Raw genomic sequence first — 24,267 nt, forward strand, 5'->3', positions numbered from 1 at the left:
TTCAACTAGAATATGGTGTAAAGGTTAATTTATTTCAATAATTCAACTAGAATATGGTGTAAAAGTTAATGAAAATATGGGACAAATCGCGTCCCGTATTAGTTCAATACGGGACGCGACATTTTTTTCTCAAATAAAGGACAATTCCGTATTTTACGGGACGGGTGGCAACCCTAAGTGGCATATCCATATTGCAATCGTCAAGAATGGCCCAAAGTGCAATGTTGCTAGCGTTTCGCTAACAAGCTAAAGTCACAAAAGTCCCACTGCGCACCAGCAGGTGTACAGCATGACCCCGCTCTGATGTGCCCAAAAAAACAAAACACGCCCGAAAAAACGAGGAGAAACATGAAAATGAAGGCGATATAATGGTATACAGAAAAGGTTTCCCTTTTCTTATTATTATTCCGCACGCTTTTTTCGTCTGTTAATGCGGCCCGAACCGCAACGTGCACCTACAGTATGCATGGCATACATCGTTGGATGCGTCTCCATCGTGCCTTGATGGGTATTACTTTTCTCAGTCAAAAGTGTTACCGTGGCAACGCTAGATGCCAAAAAGAAAAAAAAAAAAGGCGAAAATTCTGACACTTATCGCTCGGCCGAACTTTATCGTAGAGACATCGTTCAAATTTACAAACACTCGGCCCGATTGGCCCTCAAGGGCCGTACAACCTCATCATGCTAATTATTACGATTTTTGCGATATTTAACTTTCAATTTAAAAAAAAAAATCCATTAGACTTTGGACGCTTGTTGCTAGGCAACAGGTTATCGTAGAGACATCATACAAATGTTCCCCGACTCGGCACGCTGTGGACTACAACATATTAAAATTTCATGAAGCTGCGATTTAAGGAAGTTTTATGTCAAAATCCATGCCGAATGGCCCCATTCATTGGGGTGGGGTTTTTTACCATGGTGAAAAAAAAACCTATCCGTTAACGTAGCCTGAACCGGAACGTGCACCCACACATTCCATACATCGTTAGATGCGTCTCCATCGTGCCTCGATGGGCATTACTTTTCTCAGCCAAAAGCGTTACCGTGGCAATGATAGATGCCAAGAAGTGGAAAAAAAGGTGAAAATTTGGTCGCTTATTGCTCGGCCGAACTTTATCGTAGAGACATCGTTCAAATGTTCCCAGACTCGGTTCACTTCGGAGCAAAAGATCTTTCAACCTCATTATGCCAATTATTACAGTTCTTGAGATATTAAACGTTCAATTAAAAAAAAAAAAATGTCCATTTGACTTTGGACGCTTGTTGCTAGGCAACAGGTTATCATAGGGACATGATTCAAACTCTTGATTTCAAAACTCGCCTCGCTGTGGAGTACAACATATTCAAATTTCATGAAGCTGTGATTTACAAAAAATTTTAAGTCAAAATGCCTGCCAAATGGCCCCATCCACAAAGGTTTATCAACAACCTTGAACGGTTTATAAACAACCCTAAACTACTTCTTTGCCATTATTAATCACCCTAAACCACAACCCCGAAGCAGGGGCTGTGGTTATGGAGCCAAATCAAGGCCAAAAGTTTTGCTAATTTGAAAATAAAATTTGAACCTGAAAATTCTTTTTTACAGTTTCAATTTTATTTTTTTCAGTTTCAAATCTTTTTATTTCAGTTTCAAATCTTTTTTTCAGTTTCACATCTTTTTTTTCAGTTTCACTTCTTTTTCACTTACTTTTTTTTACCGTACTTTGCACCAATCGCAGTATAAAAGCAATAAACTATGCCAGACTGTACGGTCTAAAACAGCTTTTTAAACAGAAATGTGTCACTAATATCAGTTTTTTCCACTGCCAATCACGTGAATATGGTGTATATACAGTGTTGAATCAAACTTCTACTGATAACTTCTGCAACCTACGTTTCCTGAAGGCAACATGACTGAGGAACGTCCCCCGCCTTCTCTGTTCTGCTGTCACTCATGATGCCACGCCCCTCTCAGTTGATGCCACGCCCCCCACGCCAGATCCGGGCCAAAAGTCTGAACCCTCACTCACTCATCTTCTCCCGCTTTTCCGTTACCGGGTCGCGGGGGCAGCAGCCTCAGCAGGGATGCCCAGACTTCCCTCACCCCAGACACTTCCTCCAGCTCTTCCGGGGGGAGTCCGAGGCGTTCCCAGGCCAGCCGAGAGACATAGTCTCTCCAGCGTGTCCTGGGTCTTCCCCGGGGTCTCCTCCCGGTGGGACATGCCTGGAACACCTCCCTAGGGAGGCGTCCAGGAGGCATCCGGTACAGATGCCCAAGCCACCTCAGCTGACTCCTCTCAATGTGGAGGAGTAGCGGCTCGACTCCGAGCTCCTCCCGGGTGACCGAACTCCTCACCCTATCTCTAAGGGAGCGTCCAGCCACCCTGCGGAGGAAACTCATCTCGGCCGCTTGTATCCGCGATCTTGTCCTTTCGGTCACTACCCAAAGTTCATGACCATAGGTGAGGGTAGGGGCGTAGATTGACCGGTAAATCGAGAGCTTCGCCTTTCGACTCAGCTCCCTCTTTACCACGACGGTCCAGTACATCGACCGCATTACTGTGGACGCTGCACCGATCCGCCTGTCTGAACCTGAAAAAAAAATTTGAAACTGAAAAAAAAGAAGTGAAACTGAAAAAAAAAGATGTGAAACTGAAAAAAAAAGATGTGAAACTGAAAATAAAAGATTTGAAACTGAAAAAAAGATTTGAAACTGAAATAAAAAGATCTGATACTGAAAAAAATATAATTGAAACTGTAAAAAAGAATTTTCAGGTTCAAATTTTATTTTCAAATTAGCAAAACTTTTGGCCTTGATTTGGCTCCATATGTGGTTTATTAACAACCCTAAACCACACCCCCTGTGGGGAGCACAGGAATTAATACAATACAACCATAAACACCTCAAACTGACATAAAACCACCCCGAAGACAACCACTACAGCCCCAAACCAAAGCAGCGAGAGGGGTCGAATGGGCAGTAGGGCATGCCCATATCAAAATTTCCTGAAATTGTGTAGTTATATTTCAATTCAATCCAACTCATTATAATCTGTGTTGTGGAAACAAGCTTTCTCCCACGGAGTCCCGAGCTTCCCTTCAAGTGTGGAGTGTGGAGTTCAGAGCAGAGTCACTGCTCCTCCACATTAAAAGAATAGTTTAGCTGGTTTGGGAATCTAGCCCGGATGGCTGCAGGACTCCTGCAGGGAGGCGACTGATGTTAACCTAACACAAGAACATCATGGCTGACATGGGAAAAGGAAAAAGAGACAACGTTAGTGGCAGCAAAGATGGCACATAAATGAAAGATAAAAAGAGCAAAGTGAGGAAAAGTGCCCAGTGCATTATGGGAGCCCTCCCCGCGGTCTGTGGTAGAATAACTGGAACGCTAAAAGAAGACCTTTCATTGTTTCCTTTAACTGACACCAAAAGCTTTTATTCAGAAACCAAGTATTTTTCTGAGAAGACATGTCATTTCCCTGGGCCTCTGAGAAAAATGGAAGTCAGACAGAAGAAATACAAAAGAGCTGAACCGAATGGGAACAGGAAGAATGCTGCTGAGGCGGCTTCTGAATTAAATTCTCGCTCTTACATAACTGGTACTTTTACACTACGTACATGTCCGGTGTCCTTGAATTCAGATCACAGAGGATGTCAGTGTTCAGAGCCAGAGCAAGACATCCCTTTGACTTTACTTTCTAAACTCCGACAGGTAGTAAAAAGTGATGCACGTACTGAAAACCAGCCATGCACTGCAAAAACTCAAAATCTTACCAAGAATATTTGTCTTATTTCTAGTTAAAATGTCTCATTTTTAGTCAAAAAATCTCATTACACTTAAAACAAGACTCATCACTGGAAAAAAACAACAATTTTCACCTGTTTCAAGTAGATTTTCACTTATTTTTTTGCTTGTAATGAGAAGATAAATCTTTTTAGTAGATTTTTCTACTTATTTCAAGTGAAAATTTACTTGAAACAGGTGAAAATTGTCAAATAACAAGTTATTTTTCTGGTAATGGCACTTGTTTTAAGTGTAATGAGATTTTTTGACTAAAAATGAGACGTTTTAACTAAAAATAAGACAAATATTCCTGTTAAGATTTTGAGTTTCTGCAGTGTGTGTCTCGGTTCCACATCAGAGACATGAATAAAACGTCTCATTTTTAGTCAAAAAATCTCATTACACTTAAAACAAGTGTCATTACCAGAAAAATAACTTGTTATTTGACAATTTTCACCTGTTTCCAGTAAATTTTCACTTGAAATAAGTAGAAAAATCTGCCAGTCGGACAAGATTTATCTTCTCATTACAAGCAAAAAAATCTTGTTCCACTGGCAGATTTTTCTACTTATTTCAAGTGAAAATCTACTTGAAACAGGTGAAAATTGTTGTTTTTTCCAGTGATGAGTCTTGTTTTAAGTGTAATGAGATTTTTTGACTAAAAATGAGACATTTTAACTAAAAATAAGACAAATATTCTTGTTAAGATTTTGAGTTTTTGCAGTGTGTGTCTCGGTTCCACATCAGTGACATAATCGATGACTGTCTTCCTGCAGGAGAGCGGCTCCATCTACCTCCAGTTCACCTGCTCCACCGCGCTCCAGCTGGAGGTGATCTTCGAAGTGCTGGAAGAATTTGACTGGACCGCCTTCTCCGTTGTGACGACCCGTCACCATGGTTACGAGGATTTCCTAGCCATGGTGGAGGGGATGACGGACGGCTCGTTTATTGGCTGGGAGAGGAAGAGTGTGGTGGTTCTGAATGCGACGGACGACCCTGGTGGAACACGAACCAAGCGCCTGCTCAAAGAAAACGAAGCCCAGGTGAGGAACTGCCAACACAAATGTCCCTTTAATAATAATAATAATGAATTTAATTTATAATGTACTTTACATTCAATTAATCCCAAAGTGCTACAACATCCAAGGCAAGAAAATTAAAAAAAAAAAGCAGAAGTATCATCACTAAAACGTAAAAAAAAGTCATAAAAATCAATGGCAAATCATAAATCATAGCTGGCATATGCTTTACTGAAAAGGTGGGTCTTAAGTCCACTCTTGAAAGAGTCAATTGACTGTGGTTCTCTCAGGTGGGCGGGGAGGGCGTTCCACAGTTTAGGGCAGGGGTCGGCAACCCGCGCCTCTAGAGCCACATGCTGCTCTTTAGCGCCGCCCTAGTGGCTCCTGGAGCTTTTTCAAAAATTTTTGAAAATGGAAATCGATGGGGGAGGGAAATATATTTTTGGTTTTAATCAGGTTTCTGTAGGAGGACAAACATGACACAAACATTCTGAACTAATGCTGTAAAAATGTGTAGAATAAATATTACATTTCAACATTTCTGTAAACGAAGATTTGTATGGAAGAGTAAGAGTAAGTAAGAGGCCGTGCAGGAGAAAACACTTTTGAGGAGGAAGATTTTTTTTTATTCTGCACTTTGAGAAAAAAGTCGAAATGTTGACTTTTTTCTTGGGATTGTACTTCAACATTAATCTTGACATTTCGACTTTTTTCTCGACATTTCAACTTTTTTCTCGACATTTTGACTTTTTTCTTGAAGTGCATAATGAAAAAAAATGGCCCGGTCTCCCATAGTGACTAGTTTAGTCTTGGTGCGTTTGAGGAGGTTGTTCTTGTTTGCTGAACGGGTGCGGGTCGGGGGCTGAGGATGGATCAGTGATTGAGGTAAGGGGGTGCGTTGCCGTGGACACATTGGTAGGTTAACCCTTGTGCTGTCTTTGGGTCAAAGAAGGAGGAAGGGAAGAAGGGAGGAAAGAAGGAAGGAAGGAAGGAAGGAAGGAAGGAAGGAAGGAAGGAAGGAAGGAAGGAAGGAAGGAAGGAAGGAAGGAAGGAAGGAAGGAAGGAAGGGAGGAAAGAAGGGAGGAAGGAATGACGGAAGGGAGAAAAGAAGGAAGGAAGGAATGAAGGGAGGAAAGAAGGGAGGAAAGAAGGAAGGAAGGAAGGAAGGAAGGAAGGAAGGAAGGAAGGAAGGAAGGAAGGAAGGAAGGAAGGAAGGAAGGAAGGAAGGAAAGAAGGGAGGAAAGAAGGGAGGAAGGAAGGAAGGAAGGAAGGAAGGAAGGAAGGAAGGAAGGAAGGAAGGAAGGAAGGAAGGAAGGAAGGAAGGAAGGAAGGAAGGAAGGAAGGAAGGAAGGGAGTAAAGAAGGAAGGAAGGAAGGAAGAAAAGAGTAAGGGAAGAAGGAACAGGAGAATTGGGTCATTTTGACTCAAAGACAGTACAAGGGTTAACCGGGAGATTTTGTTTTCTGTCCGGGAGGAGACGGGGAGCCAGTGCAGTGAGTGGAGGATGGGAGTGATGTGGTCGTATTTATCTCATCAGGATCCTAGCAGCTGTTCTGAATGTGTTGGAGCTTTTGAAGGCTCTTGCTTGGGATCCCGATGAGAAGTGTGTTGCAGTAATCGAGCCTGGAGGAGACGAAGGCGTGGACAGATTTTTCAGCATCTTTCAGGGACAGGATGGGGTGGAGTTTGGCTATGTTTTTGAGGTGGAGGAAGGATGTTTGACAAAGGTGTTTAATGTGGGCCTCATAGTTGAGGTGGGGGTCCATTCTAACACCCAGGTTGGTGATGACAGACGACAGTGGGATATCCTGGCCAGAAAAGGTGATGCATGTGATGGGGGATGACTTAACCTGGTGTGGGGTGCCGATGAGCATGGCTTCTGTTTTGCCGCTGTTTTGTTGTAGAAAGTGCTGTTTCATCCACGCCTTGATCTCCTCCAGGCAGATGATGAGTGTGGATGAAGAGGACTCTGCTGATGATGGGTCCAGTTTTATGTAGAGCTGTGTGTCGTCAGCATAGCAATGGAAAGCATATACAGGGTGAATAGGGTGGGGCCGAGTACAGATCCTTGAGGGACACCACAGGTGAGGGGCTGGGTCCGGGATTTAACACCTCCCAAGGAGATGCACTCGGTTCTTTCGGCGAGATAAGATCTGAACCAGTCCACGGCGGTATTGCGGAGTCCGATGGTGAAGTGAAAGCGGTGTAGCGGGATGGTGTGGTCGACGGTGTCGACCTTTTGTCCCTACAGCTCAGATAAAAATAATCTATAAGGGCTGCACAAGCCTCACAGAAGCAGATGAGAACAGAAACATTTAATTACTAATAATTGGTAGGTTAACCCTTGTGCTGTCTTCGGGTCAAGGAAGGAGGAAGGGAAGAAGGGAGGAAGGAAGGAAGGAAGGAAGGAAGGAAGGAAGGAAGGAAGGAAGGAAGGAAGGAAGGAAGGGAGAAAAGAAGGAAGGAAGGAAAGAAGGAAGGAAGGGAGAAAAGAAGGAAGGAAGGATGGAAGGAAGGAAGGAAGGGAGGGAGGAAAGAAGGAAGGAAGGGAAACAAGAATGAAGGAAGGAAGGAAGGAAGGAAGAAAGGAAGGAATGAAGGAAAGAAGGAAGGAAGGAAGGAAGGAAGGAAGGAAGGAAGGAAGGAAGGAAGGAAGGAAGGAAGGAAGGAAGGAAGGAAGGAAGGAAGGAAGGAAGGAAGGGAGAAAATAAGGAAGGAAGAAAATAAGGAAGGAAGGAAGGAAGAAAAGAAGGCAGGAAGGAAGGAAGGTAAAAAAGAAGGAAGGAAGAAAGGAAGGAATGAAGGAAAGAAGGAAGGAAGGAAGGAAGGAAGGAAGGAAGGAAGGAAGGAAGGAAGGAAGGAAGGAAGGGAGAAAATAAGGAAGGAAGAAAATAAGGAAGGAAGGAAGGAAGGAAGAAAAGAAGGCAGGAAGGAAGGAAGGTAAAAAAGAAGGAAGGAAGGAAGGAAGGAATGAAGGAAAGAAGGAAGGAAGGAAGGAAGGAAGGAAGGAAGGAAGGAAGGAAGGAAGGAAGGAAGGAAGGAAGGAAGGAAGGAAGGAAGGAAGGAAGGAAGGAAGGAAGGGAGAAAATAAGGAAGGAAGAAAATAAGGAAGGAAGGAAGGAAGGAAGAAAAGAAGGAAGGAAGGAAGGAAGGAAGGATGGAAGGAAGGAAGGAAGGAAGGGAGGAAGGAATGAAGGAAGGGAAGAAAGAAGGAAGGGGGAAAAGAAAGAAGGAAAGGATTTAAGAAGGGAGGAAGGGAGAAAATAAAGAAGGAAAGGAGTTAGGAAGGGAAGTAGTTTTCTATATCAGTAAACACGAGTATTAATGTACATATCAATATTTACAAAACAAAACAATTAAAGCCATAAAAGGTGTATTATGGGTCTCTGCTAGGCTGTTTCTCACTCAGCCAATGTTATATACCGGTATGTTTTATCAGGATTGTTTCCTGTAGCAAATTGAAAAAAAAAAAAAAAATCCAGATTTGCAGGTAAATGTAGATTTTCTTTATTTTCCAGCACGGCATTAATTCTCAGAAGCCTTTTATTTTAAGCCTGACCATGACTTTTCCTCAACCTTTTCTTATAACAAGTATAAATCCAATAAATGCACAAAAGCAAGCAATGAATAAAGCGTCTGTGAGGAACAGCTTGTAAGTCCCGTGACTCCCGCTGCCTCGCCGACTGATCACGAGGACTTTGCTGCTTGTTCCAAAGTCAAAACTCCAGCATGAAGTTTTCTGCATTAACGTCAGCATAACCTTGTGTGCCAACAGAGATTTCAGGGGCTTTGACAAAAAGAGTGTGTAATACCTTTGAAATTGAAACGTGCCTTTATTTTCCTATTTTTTTCTTGTGTGCAGCAGTAGAAATACCTGCGATTCAATTACAGCCACTCTCCTTAAAAACTAATCACCAGGTTAATCAGCTATGGCAGATCAATATATTTGCAGTGCTCTTAGGGGTTTTTCACAAATGATTATAAAGGTAGAGAAGAAAAGGCTTCTTTGTCATGAGGAATGAGCAACCTCATTTAGAAGAAGACCTCCCGTCACGGTTTGTTTCGGTTTTATTTTGAAACCCGTCTTTGTGTCTCAGGCCACGTTTACACATAGCCGGGTATTTACAAAAACGGATATTTACCATCTACGTTTTGAAAAATACCATCATTTACACGAACCCGCATAAATACACTGTAAATACGCATAAGGTCATGCTAGCCAATCAGAATCCTGGAAAAAAACATCAACAAATGACACGAGTAACTTCCAGTTACTTCCAAGATGAACGAGAGTCTTTCGTTTGGAGTGACAGAGAAGTGGAGTTACTTTTAAGTGTGACTTTAGAATATAAAACATGTAAAATACAAGAAATATTGACGGTGGTCGCACACAGGTCGCACACATGACGCTGCACTGCAAAAACTCAAATCTTTCCAGGAATATTTGTCTTATTTCTAGTTAAATGTCTCATTTTTAGTCAAAAAAAAAAAAGTCATCACCAGATAAATAACTTATTTTACAATTTTCACCTGTTTCAAGTAAATTTTCACTTTTTTCCAGTGATGATTCTTGTTTTTAGTGTAATGAGATTTTTTTGACTAAAAATGAAACATTTTAACTAGAAATAAGACAAATATTCTTGTTAAGATTTTGAGTTTTTGCAGTGTGGTGACGTTTCTGTCTCATAATGTGACGTTCTGAAGCCTAAATGTCCGTTTCCCTCCGTTTACAAGCAAACGTGAAGACAGAGTTTTTGCAAATCTCCACTTTGGTCGGAGTTTTCAGAAATGATCGTTTTTTTGTGACTTTGAGCTTCGCTTTCGTGTAAACGAACGGCCAAAACGCATGAAAACACCACCGTTTTTGTTACGTGTAAACGGGGCCTCAATTTTGTCTTGACTTCCCTGGTTCTCATCTGCCCTGATTGTCTGCACCCGTGTCTCGTCAACCCTTCCGTATATCTGGTCTTGTCTTTCCAGCTCCCTGCTGGTCCGTACTGTTTCCCCCCTCCTGTTAAGGTTTTGGGGATTTTGCTCGTCTTTTGTTTAACCCTACTCAGCAGCGCTTTTGGTTTTGTTTAATTAATAAATCACCCTTTTTTGGAACTCCTGCTCTCCTGCATTTGGGTCCTATCAACAACGCAACGTGACACCTCCACTAATTAAACCTTAAGAAAGGGCTTATTGTGGCATTACTATTCTTTTATATGACATCTTGTGGGCCATCGTGGTAGTTTATCAGTAACAATAATCAGTTTTTATATACATACATATATATATATATATATATATATATATATATATATATATATATATATATATATATATATATAATATGTGTATATTTTAGCAAAAAAGCTCCTGAATCCATTCTGAATTCATTTAAAACACAGCCTAATGGCCACAGGACAAAATGTGAGGGGCCAAACTAACACAGTTAAGTAAAAAAAAACCTAATGGACCATTTTTAATTATTAGAATACTATAATTATGAGCTTGATGGGCATTGGAGAGCTTGAGAGAAGTAAAAGCCATCAGACAGAAATTAATTTGTGAACCCAGTGTGCTGGTGAGTAACCGATGACACCACTTGCATTAATGCAATATTCACAGTACTTCCAGTCTTTAAAAAAAACACCAAATAAATTCAGGACAACTAAAATATTATTTTCAAATACAGGCTGTAGCAAGAATATTCCATCATGTCATGTAAAATAAAGTAAAGATGAAAATAAATATTCTAGCGCCACTCGGGAAGCCTGCCTCGTCTTCTGCATTTGTTTCCTTTGTCTCCTAAAATATATTAAAATGTTCAAACACACATTTCAAGAATACATTTATATAAAGTGCAAGTTGCAATGTCAGCATAATGAAGAAAGTAGACAGTAGTAACTTTTAATAACACCCAAAATAAAAAAGAACTGCACAAAATGTACAGCATTTTAACGACTCCATTTTCTCTATTTCATCCTTTACAAATCCTTTTCATAATCATTCTTTGTTCTCATCTTCTGACAGATGAGGCAGTAAATGACCTTTGTTCAAATGAGATCTGGGTGAGAGAGAAAGATAGAAATAAAGAGTGGACAGAGAGCAGGAAGGGTAGCGTGAAGATGATGTAATTTAATGGAAGTTATATGAAATGTTAAACAGCGGGGAGTTAGATGTCAACTTTTACAGATTGAGTTCTTTTGAAATCGAGACTGTAGTAGCAGGTAGATCTGTTTTCAGAGCTGGAAACACATTTTAAAAAACAAGATCCGGGCTTAGGACTAGTTAAACGGGGAGGATTTGCCCCAGAAAGACGTGTGATGAACCTTTTCTAGATCAACATGAGGAACACGATGATCTGCTGTAAAAAGAAAAAAAATGAATGCGTCATTTCTTGATTCTGAGTATTTGTCATTAAATAAATGCTAATAACCTTCTGACTGTACAGCATATGAAAAGAAGATGAATAAGTAGAGGTGTTTGAATATCTGCATCCTCATTTCCCTGACATAAATACAGCGGATTTGTCAAATCTGCTGGCTCCTGAATCTCGCTTAATATGTCCTTGGGCTCCGATGCCATGATGCACATCCTGTCTCTACGCAACGGCGAGAAGAAAATGCTCCTGCAACCTACAGTGTTTGCTTTTTGAAACTTAACAGATTGCCCTTAAGGTTGGAAAAGTGTAGTATTTCACGTCATTGACAACCTTCACCCTGGAACCCATTCATCTTTCTATACCTAAAGCATCGTGTTCAGGGTCACTTGACAGTTACAGCCGACTCCAGCTGCACGTGTTCTGCTTCACCGTGGACACTTAGGAAACGGCCTTCCAAAGAACTCATTTCAATGTTATTGTCGGAGTTATTGAACTGAAAAGATAAGGTGCTATATTTCCTACCACCTATAGGTCACCTTGATGCACAATATTTACACATAAGCTCATTTGTTCTTAAACACTCTATTCTGTCCTGGCTGACAGATAGCGAACAAATTTGAGAGACCCAGTAGATTTGACTCAAGTCGCTTTACTAAGACCCCGTCCACACGTAGCCGGGTATTTTTAAAACCGAATATTTCCCCCCTCCGTTTATAAAAAAATTTGCATCCACATTATATCGTTTTTAAAAAAAAAACCCTTCCACACGTAACCGAAGATCTGCGTTTTCGACCACATTCATAAGCATTTCAAACCTGTAGATAATCTGCGGCTCCCAGGGAAGCTGCGGCTCCGCTTCCCCGGCAGGCGCGTCTCCTTCTCCCCCCCGTGTCCCGCCACGGAGCTGCCGCGTTATCGACGCAGCCCTACGCCGTAGCCTACGCCGTAGGGTACGCCGTAGGGCTGCGCGTCGCCGCGTACCCTACGGCGTAGGCTCTGCGTCGGTGTAACGCAGTAAGCGGTGGTCAAGACCAGAGACCATTTATTTAATAGCTTGGAGAACAGATGCTGGATCATCTGTAGTTCTGTAGTAAACAAAAGCCGCACGTCAGAGCAGATTTGTTGTTGTTTTGGCGCATAATGTGACGTTCGAAAATGCAAAACTCCGGTTGTTGTGTGTCTACACGCATCTACATAAACTGAGTTTTCAAAAATCTTCACTTTGCCCGGAGTTTTTTTAAACCTTCGTTTATTTGCGTTTTCATGTGGATGACAGGTCAAAACGTAGGAAAATATCTCCGGTTTAGCAGATATCCGCAGATATCCGGCTACGTGTGGACGGGGTCTGAATCTTCTCAGTCATATTTTGTAAAACTGCAACACAATAAAATAAACACAATGTTACAAATGCAATTAAATGTATGCACCAACACACTTCTTCTTCCTTTCCAGGTTATAAATCAGGTAAATAAAATACTCTATTAAATAAAGTCAGCATAAATCAGGTAAATAACATACCCTATTAAATAATTTGAAACCCGTCTTTGTGTTTCAGGCCACGTTTACACGTAGCCGGATATTTCCCCATCTACGTTTTGAAAAATACCATCATTTACACGAACCCTCATAAATAAGCTGTTAAGGTGCTATGAGCAGCCAAACCTACAGGGGGCAGTGTAACGAGAAGATAAAGTCATGCTAGCCAATCAGAATCCTGGAAAAAAACATCATCAAATGACACGAGTTGGAAGTAACTTCCAGTTACTTCCGAGATGAACGAGAGTCTTTCGTTTGGAGTGACAGAGAAGTGGAGTTACTTTTAAGTGTGACGTTAGAATATAAAACAGGTAAAATATAAGAAAATATTGATGATGGCCAAACAAATTGTGAACACAGGTCGCACACATGACGCTGCACTGCAAAAACTCAAAATCTATTACTATATTAAATAAAGTCAGCATCCTTTTTTACAGTACGTTTCTACATGTGAGTAACATAGCAGAACATAAGCACAGTAAACTGCAATAACACCAGTGTTGGGTGTAACGCGTTACTGTAACGAGATTACATTCGCCAGTAACGCAGTAATGTAACGCGTTACAGTTGTAATTTGGGTAATCCCGTTATAGTTACTCTAAGACAAAAAAAAATACGTTACTTTAGTTACTTTAAGCTTTTCAACTACATGTAGAACGGGAGAACAGAAAAGAAAATCAAACTTGCCTTTCATGCGTCTTCGCCATGCGCTGCAACACTTTTCTGACTTGAGGCTGATTTATGGTTCCACGTTAAATCGACGCAGTGCCTACGGCGTAGACGTCATATTTCTAAAAGTAAGTGAAAGTGAGGCAAAGTAAAGGAGGAGAGGATAAAACATTGCAGTCCCTACACCTACAATTATGGCCCTTTTCCACTAGTACCTACTCAGCTCGCTTCTACTCGCCACGCCCCCGTCTTTCGCTTTTCCACTACGGGCCGAGGCGGGTGGAGCCGTGCCAAGTAGATACTTTTCCTGTAACCATTCTGCCGAGGTTCTAAGCGGCTGAGTCGGCCCTGGATCTGACGTCAACACATTACAGGCCACTGATTGGTCGGGGGGCCGTCAGACGTTTGAATCAGGAAGCGGGAGTCAGCGCGAGAGCGACTCGCGGCAATTTTATTATACAGCGCAAACGTCTGTTTGGTGATCCAACTCTGAGGTGCAGATGTTCATAAACCTGGTGGCTGAGGAGAGAATTAAAAAAGGGATGTAGACGGGTGATAAGGAACGATCAGATCCACCAGGAGCTGTTTTACTCTCAGCTGCTCGCGGCTCCAGCTGATTTTCTTATCTGCGCCGACACGAACAAAGGGGTTGCGCAATCGAGTACGTCACAGCAGCTTCACCCCAACCCGCCCACTTCTCACCTGGCTGTGGAAAAACAAACGAGGACAAAACGGGTGGAGCCGGGATGAGGCGTGACGAGCCGTCCCGAGGCGAGTCGGGCTGAGTAGGTACTAGTGGAAAAGCGCCATTAGTCTTAATATAAAGGTGCTCTAAAGGCCGCTCCTGCTCAGAGCAGCTCATCCTGGTAAAACCTGGACCAGAAGATGTTCTTAGCAGATGTTCTTCAGACGGGGATTCAGAGAGATGCAACGTGCACTTTCTGTTTTGAAATGACACTTTTTATGTCTGTGCCACTCACTGCTTAGTAACTATTTTATAAATACAGTTTTGGTAAATTTGACTTATTCCCCCTTTTTGCATGGAAGTTAGTTAAAGGTATAGTCTGTGATCGTATTCAAAAACATTTATTGTTATACTGGATGAAATGGTCCTTCCATCCTGAGAGTAGCCAGTGAATAATGTGTTCAGAAAAAGGAAAGAAAAACATCTGACCTCTCTGACAGGTTTAATCCTGTAAAAACTCTGACCAATCTGTTTTTTGCGCACCGAATGGCATGGATTGGTCAGAGGACCAGAGGATTGGCAGGGGGAAAGAACCAATCAGATGCCTTCATTTTAAGCCCCGCCCACGCCCCCCTCCGTCCCATGCGCGCACTCTGCCTCCAGCCCCCGTGTCCACTTCCCACGGGTCCTCCTCGGCTCAGACTGTCCCAGTGTAACCCCCCCCCCGCTCCTCCAGACCGACTGGCAAACGTGGCCTGACATCGGAGGGCCCCCGCCGCCGCTCCCGGCTTCACCGCCGGCTCGCGGTCGGGCGGTCACGTCGAATGTAACGGCTCGCCCTGCTAAAAAAAGAAAGCCAAAGTGCGATTCTGCGGCGCAGGTTGTCCGCTAATGGGGGTCTGCCACGGACCCCCCAGTATGGGGGTCTGTGGCAGACCCCCAGTAGCGGAGCGCCGGTGCGGGTGGCGGTGCGCTGCTGTACAGGCTCTGGAGCCACGGCTACGGCGTAGCCTACGGCGTAGGCTATGCGGCGACGCGCACCATTCTGCGTAGGTGTAACGCAGAACCATAAATCAGCTTCAGTGTGTGAGTGTCTGCTGTTCTGAACTTCTCTGTTGTTCTCATTTTGCTGGGACGTCGGGTCCCTCCGCCGAGACACAACTTTTGCGGTACGCGTTCATTGTTGTGTCTAAAAATGATGCGCAGTGCCGACCCAATCAGAAACGGTACAGATATTCTGTAATATTTTTTTATATTTATAAAAAAATAAAATTATAAAAAAATTAAGGATCCCCATAACTTTGATTGGGTGGGCAGGACGCACGTTTGGGTGGGCACAGCCCACCCCTGCCCCCCCTAAAACCGGCCTCGCTTACAGGTGAATGAGACATGGGGTAGTTTTGTTGAAAATGTGCTGTCCAAAGTGTCCTGGAAAACTGGACTCCTGCAAATGCGCGTTCCCCAAAGTTTGTGGGGGCGTGGCTTTAGACGGAGCGCTGACGGGAGGGGGAGGAGGGGGCGGGGCTTAGAGGAGGTGCCACTTTCAAACAGCCCCCGAATCTCGCACTCAGAAGGCACGCCGATTTTTTCCAGTGGCCAGCCGCGGTACTGCAACAAAAAATCCCATGGCGCCCATAGACCGCAATAGTAAAAGAGAAGCCTCTAAAACTGTTCACAGGAACCTCCAGCTGTAATCACCGGCAATTACTAATCTTTGTATTCTATATTTTTAAGTCATGGACTTTATAACCGTCAAAAATGTTTTATAACGGCCAGAAAAGTCAAAGAAAAGTCTCTTTCTGGGCGTGACATCACGGCTGACGTCACAGCCGTGTCCGTGCATTCCACGGATGTATTATATTAATATATATTATGTAATTATATTATATTAATAAATTCATACTATATGTAATACTGTACATGTAATAATATACATTAATTAAGATATTATATTAATACATATTATATTAATATTCGCGTCATTGCCCCGGGGCATGATGGGAGGCCCCAGAGCATCATGGGAGGTGACTCAACTGCGCATGCTCTATGGGCCCGTATACGCGGAAGTAAACCCGGAAGTCAGGAACTTTTTCAGCGTATGCGCTGAGTGAGCAAATTGCATTGAAATGAATGGACGGCCATTTTCGATGTCCCATCCAGTTTTTATTAATAGATCCATGCTTTCAAATCTTGCTAGCTCTCCAACATCAGGGACCCTACCTTTTAAATTAGCATATATTAATGCAGTATGAACAAGAATGTTTTAATGTAAACATATAGAATCATCATACTTGTGTGATTGTATGTATCAAAGTGTTAATTCAAGGCTAAGACAAAATATCGAGATATTAATAAAAGGCCATATCGCCCAGCCCTACTTTGAATACCTCAGAGAAACCATTTTTTAATATCTGTTTTTCACGTCTTTTCTGCTTGCAGTCCATACATTCATTCTCTATTCAGGATCCCAGGGGTCTGCTGGGGTCTATTCAATTCTATTTCAAGTCTTGCCTAATGCTAACCAGAGTAACCGGGAAAACCCCATGCAAGCACAGTTACAACATGCAAACTCTGCAAAGGCTGCAGCTGAGACTCCAACCGGTCCTGGGAAGTGCTGACAACAAAGCCATCTTGTAGTTTTTCTACAATAGTTTATAAATATGTTCCAAACTGTTGGTTATAGCCTCCAAGCCGCTTTTGAAGGCAGTTATTGGAATCTCATTCCATTTGCATAAACCGTGTTCATAATGTAACTCTGTCGTTTGATAAAGACCATATTTAACTGTGTAATAATGTAGGGGCTCAGTGCTAAATGTTATAGTTGTTTTCCAAAAGCTCTGTGCTCTGAGCGTATTAAGTTCCTTCCTCGTCTTCCCACCCATACTCACTTGATGCTGGAAGAATCCTTGATTTCTTCTTTCTTCAGAACTCTGTTACAAGCATAAATCAGACAGAACTGCTTCTCACTGAAGCTTTTCCATGCAGCTCTCGTCATCTGCTCCTTCATCGTCTTTCTTCTGCTTTTCTTTCCCTCACTCGTAATCTAATGTGCCTGACAGCTCTGTCGATGGCACCACTCCCTGAACCGAAAATTAAAATTAGCTTCCAGAGCCCCAAAAACATTTAGCCAGCTGACAAAACATAAGTAGGTCTCATCGACCTGAACACCGTTTGCTCCTAATGCAGAATTATTAATCTTATGTGTCTTTCATGCATAATCTCCGAAGCACTCGGGAGGTTGCGGTACTGCATGGGCCATTTATTTTACTTCAAAGCCTGCCGTCACCAATTAGCATACTGCAGGCATCAGCTGATGATTTGTATCTCGGTGCTGGGACCAGTGTTGTTCTCGTTCACGAAAACGGAAACGAAATATGTTCGTCAACGCCCATTTTTCCCCGGACGAAAACGAGACCGGACTAGAAAAAAAACACGTGTATAAACAATAACTAGGACTAAATCATTATGCAAGTTCGTTGACTAATAAAAACTAAACGAAAATATAGTTCACAAAATAAATACTCCGCTAAAATCTATGATCATTTTCGTTCATAAACAAAGACGACACGAAATATATAATTATAATGAACGTATCACTTCCTCCTGTCTCTTTTGCCATAGAGCGCCGCTGTGCGTTCGCAAATGCTCACCGGGACTGTCCGGGAGCACAGTTGTCTATCACTTTGTATTGGCATTGTGGTCAGGGCGGATATATCGAACATACCCTTCCCCCACACACTCGCACTCACACTCACACATAAACAAACACACCCCCTTTTGAAGTTACCGCCAGCGCAGCATGCAGCCGCAGCTGCACACGATCTCAACGCGGACATTTCATTTAATGTCATTAAATAAAATAAAACGGTAACATGCTTTGCACGGGGATCGGGAGAAAGAGAAGGGAAGATGTCTGGAAACATTTTAGATACATTGACGTCGAAGATAAAACGGAATGCTTGATTTTAACGGACGGGGAGCAGTGCGGTCATACTTCAAGGTAAGGTCTAAATCAAGGTAAGCTAAGTTAACATAAAGTATGTTGCTGGTTGTTTACAACATTAAATCAACGTCGTGTTGTTGAGTGTACTGTCAGCTTAATGTGACTACAATAAAACCTACCCGAAAATAGTCTACTAGTTAGTGTGTGTGTGTGTGTGTGTGTGTGTGTGTGTGTGTGTGTGTGTGTGTGTGTGTGTGTGTGTGACCTTATGACATTATGAGCAAAGGCTTTGAAGTGCGACTGTTTTCATTCATTCACATGGTTTTTGTGCAGAAGTTCAAAAAACCTCTAAGATTATTTTGTATAAATGCACACTACACACACCTGCACAAGAGGTCCATAAACACAAATAAATCCAAACATGGGGCATTTTGAATCACATGAAAGGTGCAGCCATAGAGAGAATCATAACAAACTCCGGCTTTTTGTTGAGTCGTTTACACAGCTGCGACTGCAGCCAAAGTTTATAAAACCTGGCATTTAAAGGGTTAAATCTTTAAAAAAAAATCATGAATATTTGATATCAATACTTAGGTCAGATATTGGTGAAAGAAATGAGCTCAATTAAAGTAGAATATAATATTAATGTATAATATGTTTTATAGCTACCTTATGAAAAGCGCATTTTTTGCGCTAAGGGGTCAGAGTGTAACAATTATTCAGACTGCAATTACATTTTTGTTTAAAGTAGGATAGTTTTGGATTGGAATGACATTGACTACGTTTACATGCAGTCAAAATTCGGGTTTTTACTAATATTCGGGTTTTAGATCTACAGTACACTCAACAACACAACGTTGATTTAATGTTCTAAACAACCAGCAAGATATACTGATGTCTAAAATAATTGTCAAACTAAAATTAGACTAAATTGTCAGACTAAAACTAGACTAAAATGCAAATAGTTTTTGTTGACTAAAACTAAACAAATAAATTCACGGTTTCATGGACTAAGACAAAGACTAAAATGCTCGACTTTTAGTCGACAAAAATGTGACTAAATAAAAAAAGGATGAGTTCGACTAAATATGACAAAAAATAACAACGGCGATTGAAACAGGACTAAGACTGAAACAAAATTTAAGAATAGCCGACAAGAACAACACTGGCTGGGACTGGTAAGCAAGCCAGCAGGCGTGCTGTTTTTCCTCTACATGCCTGGATCACTTAAGTTTATCATTAGAAAATAACAACTGCATGAAAAACTGAGCTGTATAGAGACATAAAGTACTTTTGTAAGGCTATTTCTGGTTCACTCTCTGACTTTGATATTAAAAATGTAAGATCTACAGTAACTCTGGTCTCTAACTCTTCTGCAGTTGTTCTAGTGACTAAGATACGATGTGAAAACAGCTGATGTCTTCATATTGGTCCATCTGCACTAAAGTCTACACTGAAACTCCTGCAAAAAGAAAAGAAACAAACATGTCACGTTGTGAGAAAGTGAGCAACCCCTCCCCTTCTCACCATCACCGGACATTCTTTTTTAATGTATGTGGCAGAGTGGAGGATTGGGCGTGGTCTGCGGGGGAGCAGCACACAGGTGTGCCTGGTTCTTCTAATTGGAGCCCACCTGTGTCCAATCAACCTCTCCTCCCTGCCAGGGTTTATAAACAGCAGCTGCATACCGGAAGAGGAGTCTGCTGGAATGGAGGTAGCTTGCAGAGAGGCTATGCCCCATTGTGACATTTTTTAAGACTACTGTTTTTGCCTTTATGTCTTTGTGCTTTGTTTTGGCACACAATAAAAAGCCTTATTTTTTGGCATTCTACGCTCTGCAAGGTTCTTTTTACACCTCATCACCAAGCTCCAGTTTTGCCTTGTCCCCTTGTACGTGGGGAGGCCGCTCTGGTTCCTCACATTTGGTGTCAGGAGTGGGATCTTTGGCGCCACCTGAAAACTGGAGAGAAGAGGTGGGAAGCGACGCCGTGGGTTTGGCGGAGTCTGGGAGACCCGGTGACCAGCAGGAGTCTGGGAGACCCGGTGACCAGCAGGAGTCTGGGAGACCCGGTGACCAGCAGGAGTCTGGGAGACCCGGTGACCAGCAGGAGTCTGGGAGACCCGGTGACCAGCAGGAGTCTGGGAGACCCGGTGACCAGGAGGAGGTCTGTAACCGGCAGGATGCGTCTTCGGATACCGGGAGGAAGCGTCCTCGGATACCGGGAGGAGGCGTCCTCGGATACCGGGAGGAGGCGTCCTCGGATACCGGGAGGAGGCGTCCTCTGATACCGGGAGGAGGCGTCCTCGGATACCGGGAGGAGGCGTCCTCGGATACCGGGAGGAGGCGTCCTCGGATACCGGGAGGAAGCGTCCTCGGCAACTGGGAGGAAGCGGCCGGCAACCGGAGGAAATGGCCGTTTTCCTGTCTCGCAACGGGGTTGGCGAGACTCCAGAGGGGGAGGGAAGTGTGAGAAAGTGAGCAACCCCTCCCCTTCTCACCATCACCGGACATTCTTTTTTAATGTATGTGGCAGAGTGGAGGATTGGGCGTGGTCTGCGGGGGAGCAGCACACAGGTGTGCCTGGTTCTTCTAATTGGAGCCCACCTGTGTCCAATCAACCTCTCCTCCCTGCCAGGGTTTATAAACAGCAGCTGCATACCGGAAGAGGAGTCTGCTGGAATGGAGGTAGCTTGCAGAGAGGCTATGCCCCATTGTGACATTTTTTAAGACTACTGTTTTTGCCTTTATGTCTTTGTGCTTTGTTTTGGCACACAATAAAAAGCCTTATTTTTTGGCATTCTACGCTCTGCAAGGTTCTTTTTACACCTCATCACCAAGCTCCAGTTTTGCCTTGTCCCCTTGTACGTGGGGAGGCCGCTCTGGTTCCTCACACACGTATCTAGGGTTGCAAAGGGGTGGAAAATTTCCGGTAAATTTCCGGAAACTTTCCGAAAACTTTCCATGGGAAGTTAAGCTGGGGAATTTTGGAAATATTCCAAATTGGAAACTTTCCATGGGAATTATGGGAATTTATGGGAATTATTGGGAATTTATGGGAATTTATGGGAATTAACTGGAAATTGGGGGTAATTTAAACAAACTGTATCATATCCAAACATGAATGTAAATATTTATTTTGTCATAAGCAGATATCCATGCAAGATAATACAAAAACATGACATTTCAACAGATTTATTTGAGTAGAACTTTAGTTTTTATTCTTGTATGAACAATTATTTTAATGAACAACAAAAACATGAATGTTGAGTAAATACTAACTCACCCCACTCCCCCACCCAATCAAAAAGTAATGCAAGTTAAACATTAATACCATTATAGATCAAATATATTTACCCCATAATATTATCAAAACTTACTTGACTTTATATAGTCCGTGGGCTCAAATGTGTGGCTTCAATAGTCTTGTGCTTTGAGCTCAAATGTGTGGCCTCCAGGCTTCAAGAAATCACCGGTGCATGTGATGGAGGAATGCACAGTGCATGTAGGGGGTGTGGCCTCAATAGCCCTGCAGTAAGCTGTGTGCATGTGATGGAGGAATGCACAGTGCCTGTAGGGGGCGTGGCCTCAATAGCCCTGCAGTAAGCTGTGTGCATGTGATGGAGGAATGCACAGTGCCTGTAGGGGGCGTGGCCTCAATAGCCCTGCAGTAAGCAATGTGCTGTGTGCATGTGATTGAGGAGTGTACTTGCATTAAATCTGGTTGTTTTAGCCAAGACTATGCTACAATATATTTCCCCCAACTATATTTAAGTTCCCTGTTAAGGGCCAACCTTCAATTCTGTAAATTTCTTATTTATTCCCGTTAATTCCCATATATTCCCGTTAATTCCCATATATTCCTGTTAATTCCCATGGAAAGTTTCCAACTTTGAAAATTCCCGGAATTTTGCAACCCTACACGTATCACAATAAACATTTTGATATGGGTGTTTTTTCCTCAACTTACAAGTAGGTTTATAAGAAATAAAAAGTTTAACCCTTGTGCTGTCTTTGGGTCAAAATGACCCAATTCTTCTATCCTTCTTTCCTCCTGCTCTCTCCTTCCTCCTTCATTTCCTCTTTTCCTCCTTTTTTACCCTCCTTCACTCCTTTTTCTTCTTACCTCCCTTTTGTCATTCGTTCCTTTATTACCTTCTTTGCTTTTCCTTCCTTCTTTCCTTATTTTCTCCATTCCTTCCTTCTTCCCTTCTTTCCTTTTCTCCCTTCTTTCCTTCCTTTCTCCCTTCCTTCCATCTTTTCTCCCTTCTTTCCTCCCTTCCTTACTCCCTTTCCTACTTCCTTCCTTCTTTCCTTATTTTCTCAATTCCTTCCTTCTTCCCTCCCTTCTTTCTTTCCTTTTCTCCATTCCTTCCTCCCTCCCTTCTTTCATTTTCTCTCTTCTTTCCTTCCTTTCTCCCTTCCTTCCACCTTTTCTCCCTTCCTTACTCCCTTTCCTACTTCCTTCCTTCTTTTCTCCTTTCTCCCTTCCATCCTTTCTCCCTTCCTTACTCCCTTTCCTACTTCCTTCCTTCTTTCCTTCCTTTCTCCTTTCTTCCTTACTTCCTTCTTTCTTTCCATCCATCTTTTCTCCCTTCCTTACTCCCTTTCCTACTTCCTTCCTTCTTTCCTTCCTTTCTCATTTCTTCCTTACTTCCTTCTTTCCTTCCTTCCATCTTTTCTCCCTTCCTTCATTCCTTCTTTTCTCCCTTCACCCTCCCTTGACCCAAAGACAGCACAAGGGTTAAGAAGATGTTAAATCTCAGGACTTGTCCTCCCACAGTCCAACTCATTACACATTTGCCCATATATGTATTAGATCAAAGCAAAAATCTCTCTACTGAATGTGTAGTTTTACTCACATGAGGACATCTTGACATCTTGAGGCAAGCATTAAGTTGAAGTATTAAAGATCGGGTAGGCGATGTTGCAAAAACCACTAACAGCCAGCACTACTAAAAAAATAATAATAAAAAAAAAGCACAACCCACTTCCTTCAGATCTGGCTCACAAATGGTTAATGGCTGCGTGTTTGACAGAAAAGCCAATCCAGTGACAGCGGGGAAAACTCGCAATGATTAGTTGCTGTTGTCGTCGTCCTGTCACTTCACCAGTGGTGCTCCACAAGTTAATATTGTTTCTCAAAGTTTGGATGTTCTCTAGCAATTTCCAAGGCCTTCAGAGTAAAAGGGGATTTCAACTTTTTAATACTCCCCCTACAGACGTGGCTGGTTTTATTATTCTAGGCTTTCTGGAGCTTCCCGGGCCGTACATCAGGCCTTGTGTGATCCCATTTTTTTTTTCTGCTTGCCAGTTGTTTAACAGCTTTGCAGGTTTCATCACATCACCTTAAAATTAACATTAAAGCTTCTTATTTGTTTCTTTATTTCCACTTTGAGCCTCTTTGTTTGGGACATTCCCATGTTCCTTCACCTGTCCAGACCCCTGGCTCTACTACGTGAAGTCTAGACCGCTAATCTAGGACAACCTGACTTTTTCAGATGTATAAAAAAAAAATAATCTTACATTCAGACGTCTACATTTGATGTATAAATAAGATGATTCTGGAAACAGGGCACATCCTGGGATCGCAACTATACTTGGCCAAGTGCAGAATTAAAATTTTAACAATGCGTTGGTTGCAATGGATGACATCTTCGTAAAAATAAGAAAAAAAATAAAAAGGAAATATCCTTTTAATCCAAGCTTAGCATACTCATTACAGGAGGGGATGTTTTCCACTTCAACTTGGATGCTGACGCATTCAAGCTCTGTCAACAATATATGAAGACCCACAGGAATCTTAGAAATATGTATTTTCTTACAAAATGAGATGTTGGGCCTTTGAAAAATGATACACCAGTGCTAACAAAGTCACTGATGGCATATGATTTTTAACAAATTGCATGTCCCTTCAGAAGGATAGCAGGAATAAAAAATAAAAAAATAAACTCAAAGGAGCAAAACACTCATACCTACAGAGTGGCAAAATTCAAGTTCATGAAATGTAGATTACTTTTTCATCATGGTCTAAATTGGGGTGTCAAATTAGTGTGTTAATTGCAATTATTTAATTACACACAAATTTAGCACGTTATGTTTTTTAATCGCTTAATCTTTTTTTTAATCTCTAACTTTACTTTTTCTGTTTGCAAATTGCTTTTATTTTGAAATCTGTTTGTGCGGTGTGTCGTCACACCTTGAAGTGGACGTTGATTGGCTGTCCCTGTGTGTGGGCGTGGTTAACTTGCGCCGGTAGATTCCCGTTGTAACTGGAC

At 42.3% G+C, this 24,267-nt stretch overlaps 1 protein-coding gene across 1 annotated transcript in view; it reads left to right on the forward strand.

The window, feature by feature from the left end:
• The first annotated feature begins 4,527 nt into the window (after nucleotides 1-4,527).
• Nucleotides 4,528-24,267, forward strand: part of LOC133460922 (glutamate receptor ionotropic, NMDA 2D-like) — a 254,791-nt gene continuing 235,051 nt past the window's right edge. The window contains exon 1 of the mRNA XM_061741634.1: nucleotides 4,528-4,812. Coding sequence (XP_061597618.1) covers nucleotides 4,528-4,812 — 285 coding nt within the window. The remainder of the gene's footprint in view (nucleotides 4,813-24,267) is intronic.

This window comes from Cololabis saira, chromosome 15 (assembly GCF_033807715.1).
Source record: "Cololabis saira isolate AMF1-May2022 chromosome 15, fColSai1.1, whole genome shotgun sequence".
NCBI lineage: Eukaryota > Metazoa > Chordata > Actinopteri > Beloniformes > Belonidae > Cololabis > Cololabis saira.